This window comes from Pyxicephalus adspersus, chromosome 2, assembly GCF_032062135.1.
Source record: "Pyxicephalus adspersus chromosome 2, UCB_Pads_2.0, whole genome shotgun sequence".
Taxonomy (NCBI): Eukaryota; Metazoa; Chordata; class Amphibia; order Anura; family Pyxicephalidae; genus Pyxicephalus; species Pyxicephalus adspersus.
The window spans coordinates 46028900-46055351 of NC_092859.1; the positions used below are offsets into that span (position 1 = coordinate 46028900).

The following is a 26452-nucleotide window of genomic DNA, read 5'->3' on the forward strand; positions in this document are numbered from 1 at the left end:
TTTCTGCTGAGAACTTTGAGAATGAATTGGTTAGTAGTGTTTACTACTACATAAGTCACTTATTTACTGCTTGTGAGAATTTGCAAATACTTGCATTTCTATTCCCAGGCTACAGGTTAAATTTAAGTTTGTTAAATAGACAAAATTTGAGCACCCCCTCATGATGGTGGCTATCCACAACACCATTCCTCTTTCAGTCTTTACTATTCCTCCAGGGAACAAGTTTAAGCTGTTCATGGCCAACCTAAGTTAAACCTTTTTGTCTATCCAGAATGCAATGCTGGTATTGCATTGTTGTATTTTATGTATGTACATTTTTTAGGCGAACTCATACCAGTTGGAGAGGACAGATTCCTACTTGCAGTCAGTACTTGTGAGGCACATCACCTAGACATGGTTGAGAATTTTACATGACCATGGGTGTTCTATTTTGAGATTAGTGGCTCCCTACATACATTTTCTCCTTTGGCCGCTCTTGCCCTTTAGATTACAGTAGATTAAAATAGACCTTCAAGTTGTGCAGAGCTGGCCTTTTAATTTGAGGCAAAATTACTCTTAAAAGCATGCAAACCAAGTTTGCATAGGTCTGCAGTGTCATGTGTCTGCTAATAAAAATGCCTTTAATCATTGTTTGGCTGATAAAGGAACCATCCCTATTTGCAGTCAGTTCTCAACAAGGGAAACCCAACTATTTTTTTTCCTGAAGAGCAAGTGCTCTTTGGGAACATCCTTTTTTTTTCTTTTTCTCTACAATTTTAGTTTCTTTAAACTTTTTTTATGACCACAGGAATATATTAATTCTCTTTCTTTCTCCCTCTCCATAAATAGTAATTTAAAAAAATATATTTTTCTTTTGAGCTGTGAAAACCAGTTCTTCACATGTACATTTTGTATTCCTTAGGTGAGCTGTATGCTGCTAATTAATGCTATGATCATTCAAGGAGATGAGCTGGATTTTCGTGTTCACATACGCAGCGAACTGATACGATCAGGACTCAATAACTTGTTAAAGGTATGAGATTGTTTTTACAGTTGTCTCTGTCTACTAGATATGGAATTTTGAATATTTATTAGTAAAAGAAAATAATTTTCGTTACATGTGTTTTAATTCTGCACTTGTTAGGCTATAGGGATTCTCAGGCCTGGTTAATGGTTATGTTCAAAGAAGCCAGAGTTCAAGTTAGTCCAGTTTTGTATGTATGCCCACATGCATTCTGTGTTAAACTGCCGCAAAAGAGATTCTACATAAAGCATCTCACTTGAAGAAACCGTTCAGGGGCATGAGGAAGCAGTAACTTCAATCAGACTGAATTAGAGTGAACACAGTCTAAAGCTTAAACAAAATGCCTAATTTATGACATGAAAACAATAGGGTTATATTTTTCATTGGCCATAAAGTGGCTATAAAGTTTACGGTAATGGTTTATAAAGAAACTTGGGAACCTAATTGCCACTTAATTTGTATTATATAAATACATCCTTTGGTATTACAAAATCTAAACCAAAGTATACTTGGCATATGGGTGAAGAATAGCAGTTACAATCTATATTTAAAGTATTGATCTTAGAAAATTGCTTCTGTCAGATCTTTCTTCATAGAAGCCCTTAAATGTGGTTTGATTATTTTTAGTACTGAAAATATTCTTTAAGCACAGACTTGGGAGGATAGCATTTCTTTTACAGGTCTGGCCACATCACTAATAATCTCAGGATAAATAAGAATGGCCTCCGCTGTACTCGGTTTCAATAAACAATCATACTTTTCCAGGCACAGGGAAGCTCCAGGGGGCCTCCTATGTGATTGCCCAGAACTTGTGCACAAGTACACCCCTGGTTAGCTGCACCATTTAGGTTCTGGACAGACGCCAGTGAGCCAAGTGACATTTAAACTCGTGTGGAACTAGTTCTAGAGCTGACAGTAGTGATACACATTTACACTCAAATGATAACACTACTTTGTGTAGTGTACCATAGTTAAAGTTATGTATAAATGTCATTGCATGTATAAGTTTGTTCTCAGTGTGAAAAGCAGGTCATTTATTTTTCGTGTGAAAGCTGTATCGGATTACTAATCACACATTTGTTTATATTTTTTTTTTTTTATTAAGGATCTGCAAACTATAGAGAATGATGAACTAAAAGTACAGCTTAATGTTTTCATGGAACACTCTGAATATGATGCTGATGACTTACGTGGGCGTTTAGATGACATTCGAGTGGAGATGGAATATCCTTTTACAATTCCTTCAAAAGCCTAAAACAGTTCTACAAACCTCCAATAAAAAAAAGGAAATAAGGGAAAGGTCATATCTGAAAAAAACTTTTAGGAGTTTGTTGCATAAAAGTTATGTTTAGTTGACTTTTTTTTCTCTTCTAACAAATTTACCACGTGCTTGGTTTCACTTAGTGTAGTAATCTGTTGCCTTCTACAAATTGGTTATGATGATTCTGTTTTTCATTCTTTCTCACTACTAGCTTACCTCCAGTATGTGAACAATATTCTGTTGAGATAATTACTGGAACATTGGAATTGTAGGCACAATGTCTGGCTGCAATTTTATGTTTTTGCCAGCATTACCATATTACATGGCCAATCAACCCATGACATATTTCAGAGCGTTTAAACAGCTTAACATTTTCTTAAATTTATTGGGAGAGACATTTGTTGGAGAAAATTCTAGCTCTCACTCCTGTTGTGGCCAAGAATACAGAGTACTGCTCCTGTTGATCTATTTTTATTATAAAGTGTGCAAAAGAAGATGCTAAAATAACAAAGGGCTGGAGGAAGCACCCAAAGCCCCCAAGTAGATATAATAATTGTAGGAATTTATGGCGGGGGGATTTCATTGTGGAATATTGAAAAAAAGTGTAGCTACTAGGCTACTCATAAATTAATTAAATACATGGTAATCCTTCAACTTCTTGTCTTGAAAAAAAGTTTTAGCAGTTTCTACTTAACAGTAACATTTGGGGATTTTGCACCCCAATGAGTTTGCAACTCTTGTGGAATGATGGATATAAATAGCTATTTCTTAAAATAAAGGTGTTTGTAGATAATATGGGGATAATGTCTTTGACCCACTACAAGTAGGCCTTTTATTTTGCTTTTGGCCTTTTGGTACTTTTAGTTGCTGATCTTATCAGGACCATGCACTCAAAATGGGAATTCAGAAACAATATCCTCTGTTTTTCTCTTAGTTTTTCTTAAAATGTTGATATAATAAATAGAATCTTTTTTTAAGCCTGCTTTTTCCCTTAACATTGATTTTACTGATATGCAAGAAGTCTTCCAGATTCTTCAGAACACAGTGAAAGACTCCCCTGCAGAACAGCTGTTTCTCTCTATCCTGCAGCATCTTTTACTCATCCGAAATGACTATGATGCAAGGTAGGAAGCAATCACATTGACAGTGGAGAACATCCTTAAAGCACTAGTGATGTAAATTTGCCTGCCAGCTTTATTTATCCAAAGTGAAAATAGAATAAAACTGACACGCGTGTTTTTTTTTTTTTTGATTTAATTTGAAATATCAGTAGAACACGAAGAGTGAAAATCATCCTTATCTTGACTTTCTCCATATCACCTTTCAATTCAAATAGCTTTCAGGCTGCCATATAGGAAACTGCTGAGTTCTCCTGTCTGAACTTTTATTTATTCTGGGCTCCTACTGGAGCAGATATTAGCATGATATAAAAATCACTGTATTTTAACTCTCTGCAGTGTTTCACTTTAGCAGCCTGGTCCATTGCATCTTATATGGAGTGTCAGGAGACATTTCATGTGCATGTATTGAATTACTGGTGTTCTAAATCTTGCCCTCTCCTTTTTCCCTATATGTTGAGATTCTAGGAGTCCTCCAGGCAGAGGATATTTTTGCTTTTGAATTTGATCTTCATAACAGAAAGTCCTGTACAGCAGGAGTAGGAGTTTTTAAACTATTCAGAACTAGAGCAGTAACCCACAAGATTGTTAGATATTTCTAGAAAGATAGCATGGAGTAAATTCAAATTTTAGCCTGGTGTTTCATATCTACCATTCACACATGTGCAGTAATAATCCAGATATGGAAAACATCAGTGGCCAAATAATAATAATGTAGATGTGGTTGCCATGTAGCACAGGGAAAAAGTAAATGGTAGCTGTAGCATATTTAACATTACAAAGAACACATAAACAGCACATTCGGTGTACTGTGAACACTGATAAGAACATATGTTCAATATGGAATTACTATAGAACACTGGGACAAAATGGTATGGAGAATCCTAAATGTAATGGTTTCCTCCAGAATAGAATGTAAGGGTGAATTCTTCTAAATGGAGAAAAGGGGACACCTGTTTTAGTAAAACCTGTCAAAATGTGGGGTTACCCTCCATTTAGGGGGATTCCCTAATACATACTGCTGCTTCCAGGACATGAAGTGAGCACAGACTTTACTGGATACAAAATAGATGTCATTTCTCTTTGTTACCAGCAGATGGTGATCTTACTCTATAATAAATTCAGTGGCTTTTTTTTTTCATTTTATAAATCTTCATTTTATTTATTCATGTGCAACAGCACCCTAAACTGGTTATTTACAGAATAGCATGACCGTCAAAGGACCATTGCTTTTCAGATAAATCTTAAGGTTAGATGCGACTTCTATCCACAGTGGGGGCTGTTTGATAGTTAATGGTCCAGTGTTAATTATATTAACTGGTCTATTCTCTGGCTCAGCACTAGCTTGAAAAGGCATAATTAAAATCAGAATAAATTTGAACTGGATATAGATAAACAATTTTCTGTACTTCCATGTCTTTGTTTTTGTAAATATTGTTCCCAAAGGGTTTTATGTGTTTCTAGCACCTATTTAGGCAATGATGGAGCTGTATCTTGCAGATTCTTAATTAATGGTGTCCCTGGCTTACTTGTCACATCCGCAGAGCATATGAGAGGTCTCTGTACCTCTAGCTCTTAGCTCTTACTGATGCTTCTTCTGATATTCCTGCCATATCATACAGCTACATTGCACTACTTTTGTTTTCTGAGCAATATGGAAGCTTTTTACTTTTTTAGCACCCCTATGCTCCACAGTGCATTATAGCAAATGCTGACCTTGAACCTCTGTCCCTCCTGGATATTAGAATCTATTTGTCTCAAACATGGTCACATATGAATGCACACCATGGTCAGTTCAGGTACATTAATAAATTTACTTTTTGGAACTGAACCCATGGCTCCAGTGCTTACCCGTTTGTCTCTGTGCAGTTCCATTATATTGGATAAAATCATTGAATAAAATGCTTAAATCCAAAAAAGAGTAAAGTAAAACTACACATGGCCTTGGGTGAACTCTGCAGAGTTGTTTTATGTTTGTCATTTCCCTACCATTATGCGGTACAGAGACTGATGCCACCTCTGCACTACCTTACACTAGGTCTTTAGGAAACTTTGTATTTCATAGACAGAAAGCCAGCTGTGTTTATCTTAGGATACAGCTCCAGAGCAGAGCAGGTAGGACTTAGAAACTGTTTAGTCTTTAGGTCTTGATTTGTACTCACTGGAAGGGTTTTACTTTCACTTTCTGTCCCATTGACACCATGATAATTATAGAGTGTGCTGTCCTCTAGATGGGAAGACACTAAGGGCCATTTTAGTAGGATCAGAGCCCGGTTCTCGTTGAGCATGCAGATGCTAAGATTTGTATTCTAGCCTCAGTTCCATGCAAATGTGGTTTCCTTGCTTTTCTTGGCCACAAAGCATTAGTTTGCTGTGAGCCTAGGTGGGGGACAACTGTATGGGTTTTACACCACAGGTCTGAAAGGGTCCTTGGGGCAGTAAAACCTAAAAGATAGTCATGCCATTTCCACTATACTCTATGTGTGAGGTCAAGCTGCCACTCCGTAGTGAATCTTTGGACCTCTACAGAGAGACCATTGCTTCTTCACAGAGAGCAAGAGTTTTGGTCCTTTCCAGTCCAGATGTTAGCACATCTTTTGTTTTTCATGTATTTGGAATTTGTTTCGGTGATTTAAACTGGGAATTTAGAAAGGCTTTAAAAAAAAGGCTTAGTCTCTCTAGGGCAGGTAAATAAACTGCAGCAGTAAAGTGTTGCTATAAATTATTCAATCAGAAATAAACAGTTATCGTTGTGGAGCTCTTTGCATAAAACATAAGATCATCCTCTTAGCATTTATTCAGTAGGTGTTTTAATATTAGGAAAGTATTCACTTTCTAAATTAAAAAAAATAATATATATATATATATATATATATATATATATTATTATATATTATTATATATTTAACTAGCAAACATCTCCTTTTAAAGCAACTTTTTTCACCAGTTCAACTTTCAAAACATATAACTTCAAAGAGGCTTGGTCAGTGATCTTTCATAAGAAACCTTATACCATGCTGAGATGCCTCTGGTCAGAACGTTGAAAGATAGTCACAACAGTCTATTTTTTTCAGTGTGTTTATAACGCTTTTTTTTTTTCTTTTTTTCTTGTCTATTAAAATAAATTGTGGTGTGTTACAGTGAAATATCTGACTGGGAAAGAAATCATGTGGATTTACCTAAAGTATTCCTCCCATGTCCTTCTTTTCCTTCATTCTTTGTCCTCTTTTCATACTTCTAGATTTTATGTAACAAAAGTCCTTTTTTAAAAGTGTACACATCTTTTAAAACTTTGCGCATATATATATATATATATATATAAAATGTGTGTGTGTGTGTGTAAAGACACCACTCCATACACTAATTGTTTGCACAAGTGTTCTCTATGATGATTGAAAACGTGGCTTGTGTGGTATGGACAACACAGCAATTGCTTGAACAGCATCAACAGAGAGAAACTTCTTTTTTTTTTTAAATTTAGGGTAGAGTAGAGAATGGTTAGAACACTGAGGGTCAGGTCTTTCTGTTTGCTGTTGGTGACCTGTTCCCTCAGACTTACAACAGGAATTAAAAGGAGAAGAAATCTCCCCAAAGTTAGGTGGAAATCCTCTTTTGATTGACATTAGAATTTTCCATTCAAAAGCTAAACTAATAAAAAATGTAATCTACAAAATTGAGGCGTGCTGGGTTATTCCCTGTGCTGTGTCTCTTAAACTTCAAGAAAAAGGTTTCATGTCAAGTACAAAAAAGTTTTTATTTTTATGGTAATGAGTGTTCCAGAAAGCATGCTTTATCCATAATGCAGTGTTTTGTGGTCTCTTCACTTAAACTAATTTTATGTTTTGTATGTAAAACAGAGGTACTGAATTTACTACACTGATGGTTTATGTTTTTGGATTTTCCCTGATTTGTTAAAATGATGTTGACCACTGTCCTTTGTGCATTAAAACTATATATCCTGAAATTTAAGTGTTGTGTTGGGCATGAAAAGGTGCGCTCATCTGTCCTCCTTTCTAATCTTTGAAAGTATTATAAGGTTTTTCTGTTTGCTGCAGTATTTGTTGATTTTTTTCTCCCCTTTTACTCCTTAGGCCGCAGTACTATAAGCTGATCGATGAAGTTGTGTCTCAGATAATCCTGCACAAAAATGGAGCTGATCCAGACTTTAAATGTCGACGAATAAGCATAGATATTGAAGGTTTGATTGGTAAGTGCAAAGAAAGTGTTTTGATGTTATGTTTTTTTCCCCAACAGTTATAAAAGTGGGATAGAACTGCAGAAACATCAATAATTTAAAGGGCATCATTTTATGGCCTCACACACACAAGCACCTTAAAGCGTTCAATATATAAGTCTTATTTTCAGAAGGTCTTGATACAGATGGAAGCGCGCAGATATCCCACACTGTGTTTGCTGTATAAACATTCTCTTCTGGGTATGCTTTCTGCTTTGCAGTTCTTGTTCTTTTAAAAAACTCAAAAGGAAATCTGCATAGACTTAGAATTAAACTTTGTTACATGATATGACAAACTGTTTTTGTTGCTGTTGACCTTTGAGGCAGGTCTTCATAGTGACGGGCCCGTGGAAACATGGGATGGGTGGTTGTAAGGAGTGGACATGCTCAGACAATACTTAGATGTTGCCCTGTCCTTTTATCTTAACTTTTCATGAAAGGTTATTTAAAGATTTACAATTCCCTGGGAATTTTTGGGATTACCTGTTATCGTAATTTTAGGGGTTGACCTCCCATATGTCATAGGTTTTCTCTTATAGTGAATATTAGGAATACTATAAATTACAATAGTATATCAAGACTCCCGGATGCCAAATATTTTAAGCAGTTTTGGAAATCTCCTTGTAGATTATTAGGAGGTGATGATATATCGAATGAGTACCCTATATGCTCAAATATAAATCCAAGGTATTTATATTTACCTGAAAAAAAAAACAGGAAAACACTGACTCGAGCATATTCGTGGGGAATTAAAATGCTACCCCCTCACTGCTAACGTTCAAAACTGTAATCAAGAGAAATGCTAATAAAATGTAAGGTAATAAATACATCCATGGTGTTTTTGTTAAAAAAATAAATAAAACCACATACAAGTCCGTATATATTTTTGTTTCACATTTTTGCAAGTTACCGTATTTTTCGGACCATTAGACGCTCCGGACTATAGGACGCACCAGGTTTTCCGCACGGGAAAACAAGAAAAAAAAAATTCATTTGATTTCCCCTGAGATCCAGCGTGCGGCACTTGTGCCCGCCCATGAAGGCGGCGCCAATCGGCATTCATCAAATCAATCGGCGCTGCCTTCATGGGCGGGCACAAGTGCCGCACGCTGGGACACAGGGGAACACAGAGGAGGAACACAGACACTGGCTGCTGTCAGCCTCTGTCTGTTTTCCTCCTGTGTTCCCCTGTGTTCCAGCGTGGGGCACTTGTGCCCGCCCACGAAGGCGGCGCCGATTGATTTGATGAATGCTGATCGGCGCCGCCTTCGTGGGCGGGCACAAGTGCCCCACGCTGGAACACAGGAGGAAAACAGACAGAGGACCGGCGGGGACACAGGTAAGTAAAAAAATATGCCCCTGTACCTCTGCATTCGGACCATAAGACGCACCCTGATTTTCCCCCCACTTTAGGAGGAAAAAAAGTGCGTCTTATGGTCCGAAAAATACGGTAATATATTTTGTGCATAAATTAGTTCTGTTGTAATTGTAATCAAACTTGTCCTAAATTATTTTTTTATGCAATATTATTGGCCACCAGTGGATGGTGCTGTGTCCCCATGTAAAGTGTGTAATAAACTCCAATAAAGTTTTAGATGACAAGAGTTTGTTAGACACTTTATACTTTTAATTTTTTGAGGTGGTGTGCTTCATTTGTCAGAGAAAGGTCTACCAAGAACTCTGCATTTAAAAGCTAAGCTAGTATGATCACTGCCACAACTGCTTAAAGACCTGTTATTTCTTGTACTCCTCTGGGCAGACTCTGGTTGCTTTGCAGTCTTGGAATAAAAGTGTAAAAATGTAGAAACGGGACAGGGAAGGTTAGATGAGGATCCTCTGTGTTACATAAAGAGGAGTTTTGTTAGAGATGAGCAAAGGTAAATAGTGAATGAGTTTCGAGATGAATGGCAATAATCGAGCCTTCTTCTGCCATTGGAATGCAAAATACAGACATCAGTCTATTAATTCAAGTATGCCGTCTTGAACTGTGTAAAATTGTTGGGTTTTTCAAAGACAGGCATATGCTAGCTAGTGGGATGAAAAGATGAGACGTCTTGTACAGAGTCAATGAGTACACAGTTATGTAAGATGATGTAGACTGACTGAGAATAGAGATATATTACTATGAAATAGTTTAGTAGAAGTAAACCCAGTTAATACAATCTCATACATTCTTTAACATTTTATGTTATAACGCCACAATTGAACAAAACAAAATTTTATAATTGTATTTATCACAAATCCTGTTGGTTAGTATAAATGATAAGTTTTACTTAGGTTTAGTTTAAGTTTTATTTTAGTTTTTTTAAATTCCATAAACCATAGTGTTGCTGTTCTGCTACAGGAGCTCTCCTGCCCTTTAGTTTCATGATAACAGATTGTGGTCTTAAATTGCTCACAACCTATTTTATCTGTCTACTAGTCCTACCTTCTCATGTAGACACATTGTTTTCACTGTAATGTACAGATACTGGTTGATTTTTCATTAAAAGTTAGAGTAGGATTTAAATCTAACATTTTGATATAAGTATCACATAGTGGTGCTGCCATTGTTTATTGTTTCTAATTTTTTTTCTTCTATTTTAAGCCTTTCATATGGAGTCAAACAAATAAAATGAAATTGTCTTCATTTTTTCATTATCAGTTGAGAGAATAGCTTGGACTGACGCATTTCCTAATGTGTAAAACTTAAACCACAACCAAACGTGTATTTTTGTCCCAACATATTCTTCACTATACCTATGTATTATTTTTAGATCATTTGATTGATAAGAAGAAGGTTGAAGTGAGCGAGTCAAAAGCACGAGAATTGATAAAAAAGGTAAATTATCCAGGATCTACTAGCTAGTTATTAACTGCTCTTTTCACTAGTTTGCATTTGTGCCTACTCAATGTCAAATGTTTAGCATTTGTGAAAAGTTTTCTTTTTCAGGAGCCATACAGTATACCTAAATAATAGACCCACTTTTGGATGACAGTACATTACTTATTTTACTTGGTATCCCCTGTTGGGCAGATCTTGCAGATTCCCATGTAGGACACTTTTTACCTTCCACCTCGGTTTTATTTTATTAATTTCTGTTGAAATGTCGTTATTTATTTATTTTTCACTCCGTACGCTTGGCGAGGATCACAGACGCCCGGTGTTTATTAGTCTGGCAGCTCAGCATTTTTGACCCTTATCTGCCGAGCGGAGCCCACATGTTTACTTTTTCAATTTAAAAAAATAATTTAGCTGTCAGCGTGAGAAGAGATAGTGCTCTGGCCGAGCTGTCGGGTGGCCTCACCCTGGAAATTTCATTCCCAAGCACGATGGGGCTGATAGAATGACCTCCAGGCCCCAGGCTGATAGGGGATAATTGAAGTTGTGACTGGGATGTAATTAAAGGAGCCAGCTGTATGTCAGAAAAGCTTTCTGGTGTTTCTCATGTCCTGCGACTTCAGGACAAATTATTCTGTTCTGTTTGCAACAGCTTAGTGCATGGTGTAAATTGCTTCTTCACCAAATGTGCATCCCTGCATTAGGGCCAATCTGTAAAACCAAATAGTAAAGTTATAATGTGATTCACATTTGACATAGTGACATTGAGGGCACAGCTTGTGATGTGTCAGTCTTCCCTGTGCCTACTTTTTACACGTCATGACCACAATAAGATAAACAGGGATTAGCTACATTCTACTTTTTGAACATCTTTCTTAAAAACAAGGAGTTTGATATCTGAAAGTTTTATAATCCCACAACTTTTTATTACTGAATTTCTGTTCAGTACTAAGCAGTGGTTTATAATACAACTTTTATTATAAACTTTATTTTATATCAAGCTAAGTGTTGGTACAGTCATGCAAGTTTACTTGTATTTTCCATTTAAATTGGCTAAAAGTATATGAGTTAAATCAAAGGTGTTCATGGTTATTTTCTTTAGAAAGCAGCCATTGCCTTAGTAGGGACGCCAATCCCCATTCAGCAAGTAATAGAGAAGGACTCTTGCTCACTGTGTGCATGCAGTGGTCACTTTGCAGAGGTTCAACATGCCTGCTGAGTCAGTGGACCTGATTTATTAAAGCTCTACAAGGCTGGATTGGATACACTTTCATCAGTGAAGCTGGGTTATCCGGCAAACCTGGAGTGGATTTCTTCAATGTCATTTGCTTTTGCTAACAATTGTTTTGAATCCTGATCCTGATCCATTCCAGGTTTGCTGGATCACTCAGCTTCACCGATGAAAGTGTATTCTCTAATCTAAACCTGAAATGTAATTGGCTAATTTTTCCATGACCAAATCTTTCATTCTGTATTGTTATAGAGTTCTTATTCTAATTCCAGGATTTTAAAAGTTGTATACCCAAAGTTTATTTATTGTTTTTTGATTTCCTATGGTTTTTCTGTAGCTGGATTCAGAGCTTACTAACAGACATGAGCTTCAAGTGGAAATGAAGGCAAAGGAGAGTGAATATGAACAAAAATTAACAGAACTCCAAGGAGAGAAGAAAACCCTAGATTCTGAAAAACAAGAAGTACTCGCTGAAAAGCAAAAACTTGAGTTAGAAATTGCACAGCTTTCCGAAAAGGTATATCAATATAAAGACCATTTATTGTCCAAAACAATTATATAATTGAGGCAGGATCTGTTCTGTAAATCAGATCAGTAAACAGATCTGACATTTAATTGTCTGTTGCTTTCCTCTGTCGGGCCCTGTGGCAAAATACATTTGTTACTAGCAGAACTGATCTCACTGCGCAAGTAAAAGGAAATTCACAAATCATTGATTTAACTTAGAAGGTCAAATGAGGCTCAAAAGGTTGGCTGGAAATCGTATGTACCAGTCCATGAACCCTGATCCCAAAAGCACCAAACTATATGTTAAATGTAGGTGGAATGCATCTGAAGGCTAATTCTCATTTCTTCACATATGTGCATTCATTATTACAGCGTGGAGGAGTTTTAAAGGAAGTCAGATTGTCGAAAATTTTAAAAATATGAATCTTGTATTGATTTATTTGTGTATTGAGCTACCAGTGGAGGGACTGATTGAGGAGGGCAGTGTGTAGCCATTGTGGATCCAGGCAATTTGCTGCTAGGCCACAGAAAAGTGTTAAAGTAATTAGATTTGGTTATGATAAAGGCATGCTCAAGCAGTTTAGTTTTAGAATGAGTAAAGAAGATGGAGGTGTCTTGCTCTTGAGCAGCAGAAGCTATTGGTGCATTTTTTATTGTGTATTGTTATGTCGCACAGGGAAGTTAAATCTCGTGATTTAAAAATGACAATTTTGATTTTGTTCATATGAAGTATTAGGAAGGTGAGAGGAGGTGAAGGAGGTACTAACATGAAAACATTCAGGGACATGCGAAATGAGTGTAACAAGGTCAGAAGCAGAGAGATAGATTTGAGTGGTATTATCATATAAGTTATACTGAAAGCCAAACCAGCTGATTGGTTATCCAAGACTATGAGTAGAAATGGGAAAAAAGGGGCCCAAGGAAAGAAATTTGTATCACTCATCCTTGAAAGAAAAATCTAAATCATTGGTATAAATTGTGCTAAATCAAAGAATATGCAATATATATTATTTCTAAAATTTTGTGAAATGATCTCCAGTGATTATCTTGCAACAAAACATTTGTTAGAATTGTGAGATTTTTCATATAGGACTTAAAAGTAACCAGGTAAGGCACATTGTCCTTTCTAACAAAGCCATAATATTGTATAATGTCACATTAACCTGTTCATTGCAGACTGCTACTATGTTTCCCGGTGGCAGACTGAAGCTTAACAAAAGCGCATTCAGCGGCTGAGACGCCCTTTGAAAGGCCTGGTGGATTTTCCTGCTTTATCCATGAAGCTTTTATTACTCTTTGTTCTGCCTGTGACTGAGAAAAAAAAAAAGAATGTAAAAATGGAAATCTAGAAAGCTTTCACCTCAGTCTGATACTTAAGCTGTAAAATGAATAATACAATAGTTAGAAGAAGTATAATTGCAAAAAGAAATGACTTTGGATAAAGACTTTGAAAGCACCTTTCTAAAGTACAAATCACTCCCAAATATTTTTACATTTGTAAGGAAAAGATATCGGAGCACTCAAGAATATTTTTACCATTACACTGCCTGCATCGAAATGCTGTAATAATTATTTAAGTCAACGATAAAGCATGAAACAGTAATGGGCCCAGTTTTGTATGATGTAACAAAATTTTGAGGCTTTTAAAAGATAAAAAAAGAGATCCTTGATTGGAAACTGCATTTGCAACTTTTTGCTCGGCTTCTGTTCTTGAATGCTTTGAATTTCAGGCTTGTACAAGATTGGTCATGAAGGCAAACAATACTACATTTTCATACATAATTTGCTTCATACTGATGTTTTAAGAATAACCACTACACAGAATGCTAAGAAATCTCTTGTTGACCAATGGCTGATCATTGCCTTTTCAGTAAAGAAAAAAAAATATTTAAGGTGAATACTACCAATTTACCAATTGTCTGACATTGGAAGATAATTATAGAAGGTTGCACTGCCATGCCACGATTTCAGGACAGGGCAGTCTCTTTGTGTAATTATACTGTACAGGCAGTCCCCGGGTTACATACAACAAGATAGGGACTGTAGGTTTGTTCTTAAGTTGAATTTGTATGTAAGTCCAAACAGGTGCATTATTTAAAAAAAAATCAATTAGAACAGATGTTTGTCTTAACATATTATTAGGCAACATGGTGTCAGCTACTGTATAAAATCATCACTGTGAGTTAACTACAAACAAAGCAAAAAAAAACATTCATTAACTACTGGAGCAAGCTGGGCTCAGTCCTTAAGATCACCCACAACCTCAGCTGTGTTTAGCAAAATATTTCTTTTTATAAAAGATTTTCTTTTTAAGACTTTATAAACCATGACAACTAGACAGTTGGCATTCACATAAGGAAGTCAGCAAGGGCAACCCCACAAATCTCCTGTGTGATAGTTTACCTTTAGAGGTATAGGATTTCTGTGGTCAACAGTATTTTACATGGACAGTCATATCTTAGGAGCCAGCAGATGAGTACTGTCACACTATCCTGTTGCACACCATGTTCCTCCCTCTCTGTTAATTTGGGATGAGCTCTGTGCATGCTCTGAAAGAAATGATGGTTGTGCATTTCCACATGTTTAATATATCTTTATTTAATTTACTGACAACCGCATTGAAATGTATTCTGTGACATGGACCTGAATATTATAATATATTATAAATAAAAAGCATGTATAACAGTTACAGGACTGTACGCATTTATACAGTGTAATATTATTATGTACATTTATATAGTGTATATTACATTATCTGAATTCAAAAATTAGTAGCCATTACTTTAGTTGGAGTTAATAGATTCTCTTTAACAACAATAAACATAGAAATTGTTATAATTATACCCTTTGGTCATTTACAAAGTGACATTTCAAATTGATCTTTTGTGTTTTTGTAATTATATTGTTCAATTTTCTTATTTTTCAGATTGAAAAAGTCTCAAAAGAACTTGAAGATACAAAAAAGGAAATGGCCACAATGTCAACATCATCTGTTTTAATCCCAGTTCCTACTCCAGGCACAGGATCAGGACCAGCTCCACCACCACCACCTCCTCCCCCACCTCCTTTTCCAGTTTCAGGTGGAGCACCTCCTCCACCCCCTCCTCCTCCACCTCCCTTTATGGGTTCTGGTGCTCCACCACCCCCACCCCCACCTCCATTTCCAGGTCAAATTGGTATGCCTGGTATGGTTCCTCCTCCACCCCCACCACCACCTTTGCCAGGTGCAATCCCTCCTCCACCCCCACCAATGCCTGGTGCTGGTGGTGTTCCTCCTCCACCACCTTTTCCAGGAGCTCCACCACCCCCGCCTCTGCCAGGAGGTCCTGGACTGCCACCACCACCTCCTCCTTTTCCTGGTGGTCCTGGAGTCCCTCCACCCCCACCTGGCATTCCAGGTGGTCCTCCTCCTCCTCCAGGTTTTGCAGGCTGGGGGGTGCCTGCAGTTCCTGTCTTACCATATGGATTATTACCCAAAAAAGATTATAAACCAGAAGTGCAGTTGAAACGACCTAACTGGTCAAAGGTATGTATTCTGGAAGAAATACAAAGATACGCACAAAGTAATATTTAATTGTACTTATGTGCATTAGTGTTTTAGGTTGGATTTTTTTTGCCTGTTCCTGTTTACTTTTACTTCACTGCAACACTGCAAAAAATGAAATTTGTGTTTAAAAGAAGTGATATAGCTCAGAGCACCCTGCTACCTGGCAGCATAAGTTTTCATAAGCTGTCCATAATAAACCAGAACCTTAAGTTCCACAAAGGTACAATCTCTGACTGTTCCCATTACACACATATATATACCTTTCACACTTCAATATACATAGGGGACCCGTGAGGTGTACAGAGGTCTGCCATACAGCACAGCTCTGTCTGGGAAGGCAGAAAGACTGATATTCAATTAAGTAATGCCTACAGGTCCCATCTTGATCCAGTGACTGTAAAGTGAAAGGAGTACCCACAGACAAATGAGCTTTTGGTCACCCTATTTCTTTGTTGACACCTACCTTGCAGTACAACTGCAGCTGCACATAAACTGCAAGAGGCTGGCAAGTCAAATTTGCTACACAGCTTAAATTTACACTTCTTGCAATTCACACAGGATGCTAGCAGGTGGAGGGAACAGTGTGTCCAAGGGATAACTTAATCAGTCTTCTGGGTTCTTTCATTGTCCAGACACAAGCATGGTATAGGCAGAAGCCTTTACTAGTAGCTTGCACTAGAATGGACAGCAAGTCCAGACTGGTTATTGTTTAATCTAATTAAGCGCTGAAAACGTATTAGGTAATAACAAATCTAAGCACTGGGAGTGCCTGTGAAAAATTTGGCCAGAGATTCCCTGTAGGTATACCACCACTGTCTCATGTATGTGTCTTTGGTCAGCACTTCTTCACCCTAAGGCATATACTTATTTGTTTATGCATGTATTGCTTGTAGTTGAAGTTCCTTGTACACATCTGTTTGTATCACCAGGGATGTTTGCTTTGTACATGGCATATATAAAATATAGTAGTTTTTTAAGAACTGTTATCTGTTAGTGGCAGTGAAGAGCAGTGTATCAGCGATATTCTAGAATTTTGTTCTTTACTTTGTAGTTTAGTTCTTAAGATCTGGGATTGTTAAACATCAGAGAAGCTCCCATCATTCTTTTTTTCTCCCTCTCTCTCTGCCTGAAGCCTCTGATTAATGGACTCTCTTGCGTTTAATTTCACTTAATTTCATTTTTTTATTATTTATTTCATGTTTCTGCCCTCTGCCTTATAGGAAACATTTTGAAGCCAGTACCATGGTAACGCACAATTTAATAATCGGATTTAATTTAAAATATGCAAGCGCTAGATAATTACCTCACTATAAAAAAGAACCAGTTTCTTTTGTCATTTAAATTGCATTTCCTCTGTGTTCTTTTTTTATTATGGTATTTTTGGGGACACAGAAAATTAATGTGAATTTACAAGGGATCGTTATCCTGCAGTCAACCTGCAGGAAACTAGCATTGTCGCAGTGTGCAGTTGACTTTGTTGGCACACAGAAATAAAGTATTTATTTTTACTTAGAATAAGAATCAAAACTAGATTTTAAAGGATATGTAAAAACTTACATTAAGGGTTTTATTTCTCAATAGTCCTCTAAATGTGTGTATATGTGTAGGGTGCATGTGTATAATATATATTTTTTACACACACTCTTGCAGTCACACACTAAATCAGCCAAAGCATTAAATTACTGGCATTTTAAATTAATAACGTTGATTGTTACATTACAGTACCATCCTTATATTGTGCAGTAAATTTAAGAAAATTGCCAGTTCTTGAAGATGATGTGTTAAATAAAAGGAAGCATGGGCAAGTGACTTTAAAAACCGCCAAAAGGGCAGTTCTTGGAGTTTTCTCAATATGCAGGGGTTAGTACCAAATAAGTGGCCAGCAAAAGATAACTGGTAAAACAGAGACTTGGTTATGTGCACCTAAAATTTATTGTTGCACATTGGAGGGGGAAACCTACAGAATAGCTACAATTGCACAAGCGAAAACTAATATGTCAGATGAAAAATAATTTTTTTCCAAAAAGGATGGGACTTTTTAGGTGTATGTAAAGTAATTGCACAATTATTTTTTTTTTAAATTCACTTTACAATTTTATTTTGTCAGAACAAATAATTGTTCTGAAAGATAAAATGTGTTAAAACACACAGTGCTTCACAGCTTACTGTGTATAAATCTGTGTATCCGCAGACTAGTCAGAGTGTGCTTTCTGCCTGAGGAAGCGATAATAGTAGAATGCCCTTTGAGTAGAAGGTATGCCATCAGGGGCATTAAGACATAAAGGATCTGCTGTTAACGCCTTAAGGCCAGATACCACATTACCCTTTTAAAAGTCCTTTGGAGTCTGGAGAGAAAACACTTTCAGAAGTGAAGCTGGGTGATCCAGCAAACTTGGAATTGATTTTTAAAAATAATTTGCTATTTGCTAGCAAACATTTTGAATCCTGGACCAGATCCATTCCAAGTTTGCTGGATCACCCAGCTTCACTTCTGAAAGTATTCTCTCCAGCCTTGGAGAGCTTTCATAAATCAGGCCCTATGTCTTGAAGACTTAGATCTGTTTTACACATTACTGGGAAGGAGTTATTGATATGCATTTGTCTATGTAAATATTCACACAATATACAAAGTGGATAGAATGAACATGTTCTCCATGACTTAGGTAACTGCAACTGTTTGGTACTTCTGTTGCTTGCTAACATTTTGAAGATACAGTCACTAAGGTTCTAGGGCTAAAATGCATGTCTTGGCTTTACTTTTTAGTTAGTCTCTTGCTGGCAAAGGTTTTATAGATGGACATTTCAGACTTTTTAGGCTTTACTGGCTTCCTCCAGGGCAGTCACTTAAGTAGCAAGACTAGGATTAAGACTTTGGCCAAAGAACCTGCAGCATTATACAACCAAGTCTTTAAGGGAAGCTACCATCATTTGTGTCCTTGTAACATCTTTCAAAACTCTATTTTGTCAAGAATGGTTGTTCAGTGATCAACCCCCATTAATAGAGCAAAAAATGTCCAGAGTTTGGGCTAAAATCTGGCTGTAGTTTAACAGTCTTGTGGTTAACCGATGCTTTTTAAGTCAGGTAAAATGTTAGGAGACATCTTAACTGCTGTATATGAAGGATTGTAATAGCGCGTTTAATATTTCCTGTTATAAAACATATCTATGTGCGTATACTTGATATTGGAACCTAAACATATGCATAAAGCCTCTATATTTTACATCTACGACATGTAATATCACACAAAAAACCTAACATTGGGCAAAGGGAGGTAATGAATGCCAAATACACACGTCAGTGTAGGAAGAAAGATATAAATGTATAACTTTGAAAGGAGAAAAGAAGACAAAAATTTATATTTGACCTTAATTCAGCTATGTTACAGCTTAAAAGAAAAAAAAAGTAATTACTTTAAAGGTAAAATAGTGTTTGAAAGGGAGCAAATTTCTGTTCATTTTAATGAGGGGGAGGTCTTTCTAACGGGAGAAGGAATACCCCCCCAACTACAAATTGTTCAGAATATTATGCAGAGAACATTCAACACGACAAAGCAAGTACAGAACGACATGCTAAATTTTACAGACTAAAGTGACAAACGCATGCACACTATATACTGTAGTGTCCAGGTAGAGGTATCCTTTATACATCAGCTCTGTAGAATGTCTCCATTTGGTATATCCCCCCAGACAAGCAGTACATTGCTTCCTTAAAATAAATAAAAACAAAGCTGCTATATATCGCAGAGATTTATCTATCTGCTTTTTCTTTTTTTTAATAAATTGATTTATTGCAGAAAATGTACATTGTACAGATAATTTTCTTACCCCTTTACCAAATGTAAAAACCATTCACATTTTCATCTACTTACATAATAATGAGGATGGTTTACTAAAGGCTGTTCTCCCAGAAAAGTGTCCTTTCCCGACACAGTTAAAATGCAGTTTGGCATCCCCTGTATCCCTTTAGAAATGTCACGTTTTTGCAAGAATCTTCTGTAAAACAGACAATCTGCATATATTGCAAGGGAGATAAAGGAAATAGAGGGAAGATTTATACATTAATAATTTTAACTTAAAATATGCAATAAAAAATATGGCTCCTTCAGCTGAAAACTGTTAAAACGCAGAGGTGTGTTCTAGAAGGGAATGGAGTGAATTACCTTTTGCGATCTTTGGAGCACGGAAGGTTTTATATTATTAGGACCCTTCTGATCTTCATCCAGAATGTGTTTTTTTAATGTGTATGTATTGCAGAAATATACTGCATAGATTTAGAGTTCAAGTTCTAAGTGGGTTTACGCTGATGATAAGAGAGGGATGGGGAGCAACAAGTAAAACAAATTCTTCTCTAGTGTCTCTAATATACAGCTTTGGCATTTTCATGTATTAGGAGGAGGCCAGTCTTGTTGCAGGTATAGAGTTAGGGATATAATAAAAATTAATTTTGGCTTATAAAACGGAGTGCCAGTATTTAGGTTAAGGCAAATAAACTTAACAAACTACCTGGATAAAACAAGACAAACTGCTGGCTGCAAAAAAAGGTTACTTGTTAGCAGGAATAGTGTTTTTATTTGTGTGTGTGTAATTAAGCCTGAAAAAGTCCCAATTTTTTAGAACTAACATCCATGCATATTCCCACACTCCCTAATCTGCTCTTTTTCTTTTATCCAGAGAGCAGCTCTTCACCAGTCATTCACACGGCAAGGTTCTGAAATGAAAACAGATTTTGTAGTCTGCACTTGTTCCTTCAAAGTAACACATAATTGCTTTTTTCCTTCAGATTACTCCCAAAGACCTCTCGGAGAAAGCTTTCTGGACACAAGCAAAAGAAGACAGGTTTGAAAAAGATGAGCTGTTTGCTAAGATTACCCTCGCCTTTTCTTCACAGACCAAGTGTGAGTGATCTGAGGTGTTTTTTTTTCTTTTGAGGCTGGCTTTAGTTGCCATTTCATAAAGAAATTTCAAGCTAAACCGGTGTTTTCAGCTCACTTTATCAGGCCATTTATTTAAAGAGAACTGGTCACGTCTTGGAATATGCATAAAATCTGACAATTCAATGTGTGCACCTGACTCTTCTGCAATTAAAATCCTGTTTGATCACAATTTTGGAACATGGAACTATAGTTCCACTTTAGGCCCAATCATGACTGGTTCCCTTGCATGTTTGTAGGTTGTTGTTGCTGTACACTACTGACCGCTAAAGGGAGGAACAAATGCATTTTAATTCAAACTGAAAAGAAAACTGTCACAAAGCAGATACACTGCATGTATAGGCTTTGTGCCAGCAACTATTTGTAATTCATTGCATGGATACTATCTCTCTGACTGTGATTTAGAGATGCATTTAGTATCTCTAGTATAGTTATACTATACTAGTTAGCATGCGGTTAGTTACCTGGCAAACTCAAGCTGCAATACCGAAGGCCTAATTTATTAAAGCTCACCAAAGCTGTGGAGTATACACTTTCATCCGTGAAGCTGGGTGATCCAGCAAACCTGGAATGGATCTTGTCAAGGATTGAGAACATTTGCCAACAAATAGCAAATGACTTTTAAAAAAATCTGTTCTAGGTTTGCTGGATCATCCAGCCTCACTGATGAAAGTGTATTCTCTCCAGCCTTGGAGAGCTTTAATAATTCGGGCCCAGAGTCTCTAACTTAAAATAAATATGCGGATCAGGCAAATCAGAAGGCATCTGCTCTGAGTCAGAGCAATGAAGCCAAAGGATGAGACTGACAGCCTTTGAGCTAGCATTTTAAGATTGAAAGGTCATTGCAGTTTGTCTTGCTGAGGGAAGTAACGAAGTAGCACAACAAAAGCTGAAATTCCTTTCCTAAACAAATGCTGTTTGGGCTCCCTTTTATACTGACAATTCAAACTGAACCATTTGGTAATATAATCTATTGAATAGGAACATAAATTATCAAAGTTTGGCTATCCTGTCAATATCCTAAAGCTAATAGGTGTTCTTATTTGTCGTAGATAGAATGCCATTACTTTTTTACTTGGGCAGTGCATACATTTGGTTCTTTTATGCATGCTCAGAAGCTGGAAATCTATGTCACTTGCATGTGGCACTTCAAAAGACAGCCACAAGTATTTTCTTTATCACACATTGCGTGCTGATGACATAGCTGACAATTGTAGTTTAAATTTGACAAATGCTTTGTTAAAACAAACATACATTGTCTTACTTAAGCTACATACACACTTCCAATTATTATCGTTGGAAAACGAACGACGAACGTTCATGCACGATATATATGAACGATCGTATAGCACCGATCCTGCACATAGAGTTAACGACACGATCGTTCGTAGATATTGTACACACAATAGATACGATCGTTTGAGCGATAGAGGAACTATGTGCACGACAGGAAAGTGAACGGACGTTCGTTCATCACGCATGCTCAGACCATGGACGATCAATGAACGTCCGTACACACGAACGATGTTCAACGATCGTCGCCCAATCCGATCCGACGGTCCGGTCGTTCGTTTCCAGCGACTTTCCTCGTTCGTCGGCGTCGTTGGTTACTTTTTTACGAACGATTTTTTGCCCAATCGGTCGTTCGTCGTTCGATTGGAACGATAAAAATTGGAAGTGTGTACGCACCTTTACTTTGCTGTTACATTTAAAAACTGGTAGATTAGATTATCTGTTGATTTACAACCCCAATATATATATAAATGATTAGACTTCTACCTCCACTGCACCTTTTTGGGGCTTGAATCTGGATAAGGAAAAGAAGCCTCATACATGTAATATAAGTATACTACTTACCTCTTTACTTACCTAAAGAAATTCTGCTATGAGAACAGCAAAGGTATAATGCTAGTCCAGAGGCTTTTTTTCCAAATGCAGGTGCTGTGTTTCTAAGAGCATGTGTCAGTGTTTCCCTACTTTTTAATTCTACCTATTCATTTGTCATTGTGTAAATCCACTGAAGGACTGCAGTAGGTTAGATGTCCATTAGTTCATTAATATTATCTGCTTTCTTCAGCTTTAAACATCAGAAGTTTTTTGGCTTGCCTTAAGCTACTGCTTAATGAAGCCTCTTATCTTTAATTTTACTTTGTGACATTTTTTTTATTAAAATCTTCACTTTGTTGTTGGAAACATTTTAAAGGAAAAAAAATAAAATGAAGATGGTATTTATAATTAGATTAAGTTTCAACTGGTGCCCTCTAAATACTTATGATGTCTGCATACAAGAAACCTTCCAGTGATTTATAGTTATTGGTTGTGGACCAAGTTATTATGTCAAGGACATATTCCCACAGCAGATACAGCTGACTGATTTTAAACCTTTTATGTAAAATGTTGAAATGCTATCTAGAAAATATATGTTTTAATGCGTTCTTTGGTGGAAGCATTCTTTATCAATACATTGGATCTGCTGGTGACTGTGATTTTCTTTCCTACTGTTGTATTGCAATGTTGTTTCGCTGTTGTTACTAGTATGAAATAGGGATTGTTCATGAATTTTAACATTTTTTTTATTTCTCCATTCCTTTCTCCTCCTGTATGAAAATTTCCTGTGGCAATCACAGCTTCCAAAGGTGAGTACTTCAGATTTCTGAGTGTTTTGCACTGCAGATAAAGTGACCTTAATACCATAGGAGGGTGGGGGGGGGGATATGTTTCTGGGTAAAAGACACAGAGAACACACCAAGGGCTTAACACCTATGCATGATGAATACCTAATTCTCTTGAGTGGTGCATTTAAAATGCATGGTACTAAAATACCTGCACTACTTCAATAGGTTTATGTATGAAAAATCACCAATTTGTCTCTTGACGACTTGCAGGCAAGGATGGTGTTGCATTAGCAAATAAAAGAAATAGTAGGGTAAAATGATAAATAATTTTAAACACCAAAATATCATTACAACAATTAGGAGCTTGTTCTTTTTGAATAGTACAAATAGCTTCATTACCTTTTAAAATTATAAGTATATTTCTTTACATTTGTTGCAGTCTAGAAATTTTTGACATCACTTGTACTTTTTTGTTAGAGATGTATTGATTGATTGCAGTTTTTTTTCTTGTACTGTGCTGCTGGCAATACAGAGAATTTTGTATTAAGATAAAAAACAAAAAAAAAAAAAAAAAAAACAGTCTATTCGGTGTCTGTTGTACACAGGGACAGAAAGGCTGATGATGGTTCTGCACCTGCTGCCTAAAACTTTTTTATAATATCTTGGATATAGCATAGAGATTGGAATCACTTTTAGGTTTTTTGCTTTTTTCGCTTGAACAATTTCCCATCATTTCCTGTCTCAGTGATCATTTCCTCAGGCATTAGATGAGGGAAAATCTTGTACAGCTACACACACAGAATTGATTTCTTTTACAGTAGGTAAAGGAAATTTATGTAGTCCCATAAATTGGTGAAACCCAACCAGGGGGTCTAATCCTTCCCCTCTATGTAAAACGCAAACCTATTCTGAACATACATGCTATGGGACACAATACAAGAAGTTCCTGATTTTACTCATGTCCAACAAATGTTATGTGACGGCAGTCTCTAACAGAAGGTAGTTTTCAGCACTGAGCCAAAATTTATACACACATAACTAATGTGGAGTTTCCAGAACTGAATAATGTTTACCAGCTTGGTCTAATGAATAATTATTGAAGAAAACTTGTTTTTATGTCGACTTAAAAAAGTCTTTGGATTGTGGATAACAGCACAAATTTCAGATCCTGTCTCATTTTGGTACATTTCACAAAATAGTATGGACATGCATTAGTTAAATTAAAATGCAGAAATATTTACACAGTTTTACTTTAACTATCATTTGTAGTATTTATACAATATAAAGGAGGAAAATACAGAGGAAAAAAAGTGTAGCTGTTGCGTAGTTCAAAATCCTTCGATTGTTGAGGCTTTCTTTGATGCTACAGATTTTCATCAGACATGCTTCTACTCCAGGGTGAACCTTGTTAAAAGCCACTCTCAATTCTTTGTTTTGTCTTTATCTTCACCTTTGCACATCTTACTTGTTAGTTTTCCAATCTTTTAAAGAAGTAGTGAAGCCCAATTTATAGTAGGGTCCTGTCACCTGCTGTTGCTACTAACTAGGTAAATCTCATTGCAAAAGTGCTGAAATACATACCTCTAAACAAGTCCCTCCATTGACAGGTCAACAGATTTTATCCTCACTTTATTATTAAATCTCGGGGAATCTGCATGAAGAGGCATTGATTAGTTGCTTCTACCTTCATAGGATGGCCTTTCAAAATAAACAGTGCTAGGAATGTAGTGTTCTTATGTAGCATAAGAAGCCATGAACCTTTGTGACATAGGTACCATCAGTATGTAGGTGGCCTGTAAGTAAATGCCATTTCCTAATAGGGAATTCTGCTACTGTGCAAAAGTCACAAAGTCCACAAATTATACCTAAATAAGAGTTTTATAAAAATTAATTGCAGCTAGATTTTGCTTTATGTGCTGTACATTTCTATTCTTTTAAATGTGGCAAGCATCCCACAATAGCTAGACATTCACTAGCCTAGAAACTGTTTTTTCCCCAAATATCACACTAACTAAAGATAATTTGCAGTAGGTTTGCCAATTGTAGTTCAGATGTGATTGATTGCAGATCGTCTTATGAAATTGTTCTGATTTATAATTGTATTTTCCAAGATGCTGGCCTGGTTAAAAAATGAGCAAATAAGCTGAAGTACCTTTAATATGTCTGAAAATAAACAGTACGCTTCAGTGTCACTTGCAAAACCAAGGGATGTGTGGTTAACCTCGGTTAACCAGAAACTACACTTATTCAGAATCAGCCATTCCCCGTGGGTGCCGGATAACCAAGGTTCTACTGTATATAATTTACATTTTTGTCAAAGTGCAAATAGTTACTTATACCTGGTACTGATGGATGTGCCCAGAGGGAAAGTGTCCCTGAAAACTCTATTCAAATGCTGCCAATTTTGGTTTAGACCTTGCTGGTAGAGTAGCTTATAGGATTTCAATTTAAAAGGGAGAGAGCCGTGACCTTGTGCATAGACTTCAGAATGCAGACATCTGTCTTCAGTTTAACCACTGCAGCCTTGTGTGTTTTTTAATAAGGTAAGAGAGAAAATAGCTTCTTGTAGCTTTCTTTCATAATTAGGAACAAAAATTTAAAATTGACAAGTAAAAACATGAAAACAGAAATGTACTTTGAGGGTTTAGAGTTTTTTTCTTTTTTAATGTTGGTTAACTGCAAAGTTTTTTAAAACCAAAAAAAACATTAGACCCAAAGAAAAGCAAAAATTACTGCTCAGAAACGGAGGGAGGATGGCATTGTAGACGATGACGTAATTCCCCTTTTCTGTTCGAGTTTTCACAACTGCTATGAATGGGTTAGTTTCGATATGACATGAGAAAGTGAGCAGTAAAACGTTTCATTAGCCTCTCTGCTCAGTTACTGGTGGATGAGATAGCAAACGGAATGACATGGGTCACCTTAAAGTGACCCTGTGCCTGTCTCATTGCAACCAAATTAACAGTTTTTTTTAATGGCTTTCATTTTAAGTTACACATTCTTGCTTTATTTACAGTGTCACAAGTGAGTTTCACAAGCATTTGTATTCATCAGCACAATCAATTTTATGAAGCCAAACTTCTCCATTAAAGATGTTTTAATGGACACAGAAAATAGCCATAGAGCTAGTAATTCATCAAAAAACTTGCCTGAAAAAAAGAGCATATATATATATATATATATA

At 36.5% G+C, this 26452-nt stretch overlaps 1 protein-coding gene across 1 annotated transcript in view; it reads left to right on the forward strand.

Moving 5' to 3' along the window:
• Positions 1-26452, forward strand: part of DIAPH1 (diaphanous related formin 1) — a gene marked incomplete in the record, with an annotated part of 161638 nt that overhangs the window by 48926 nt on the left and 86260 nt on the right. Inside the window, 8 exon segments of the mRNA XM_072400670.1 lie at positions 902-1012; positions 2109-2227; positions 3272-3388; positions 7474-7589; positions 10373-10437; positions 12006-12185; positions 15102-15701; positions 20503-20617. Coding sequence (XP_072256771.1) covers positions 902-1012; positions 2109-2227; positions 3272-3388; positions 7474-7589; positions 10373-10437; positions 12006-12185; positions 15102-15701; positions 20503-20617 — 1423 coding nt within the window.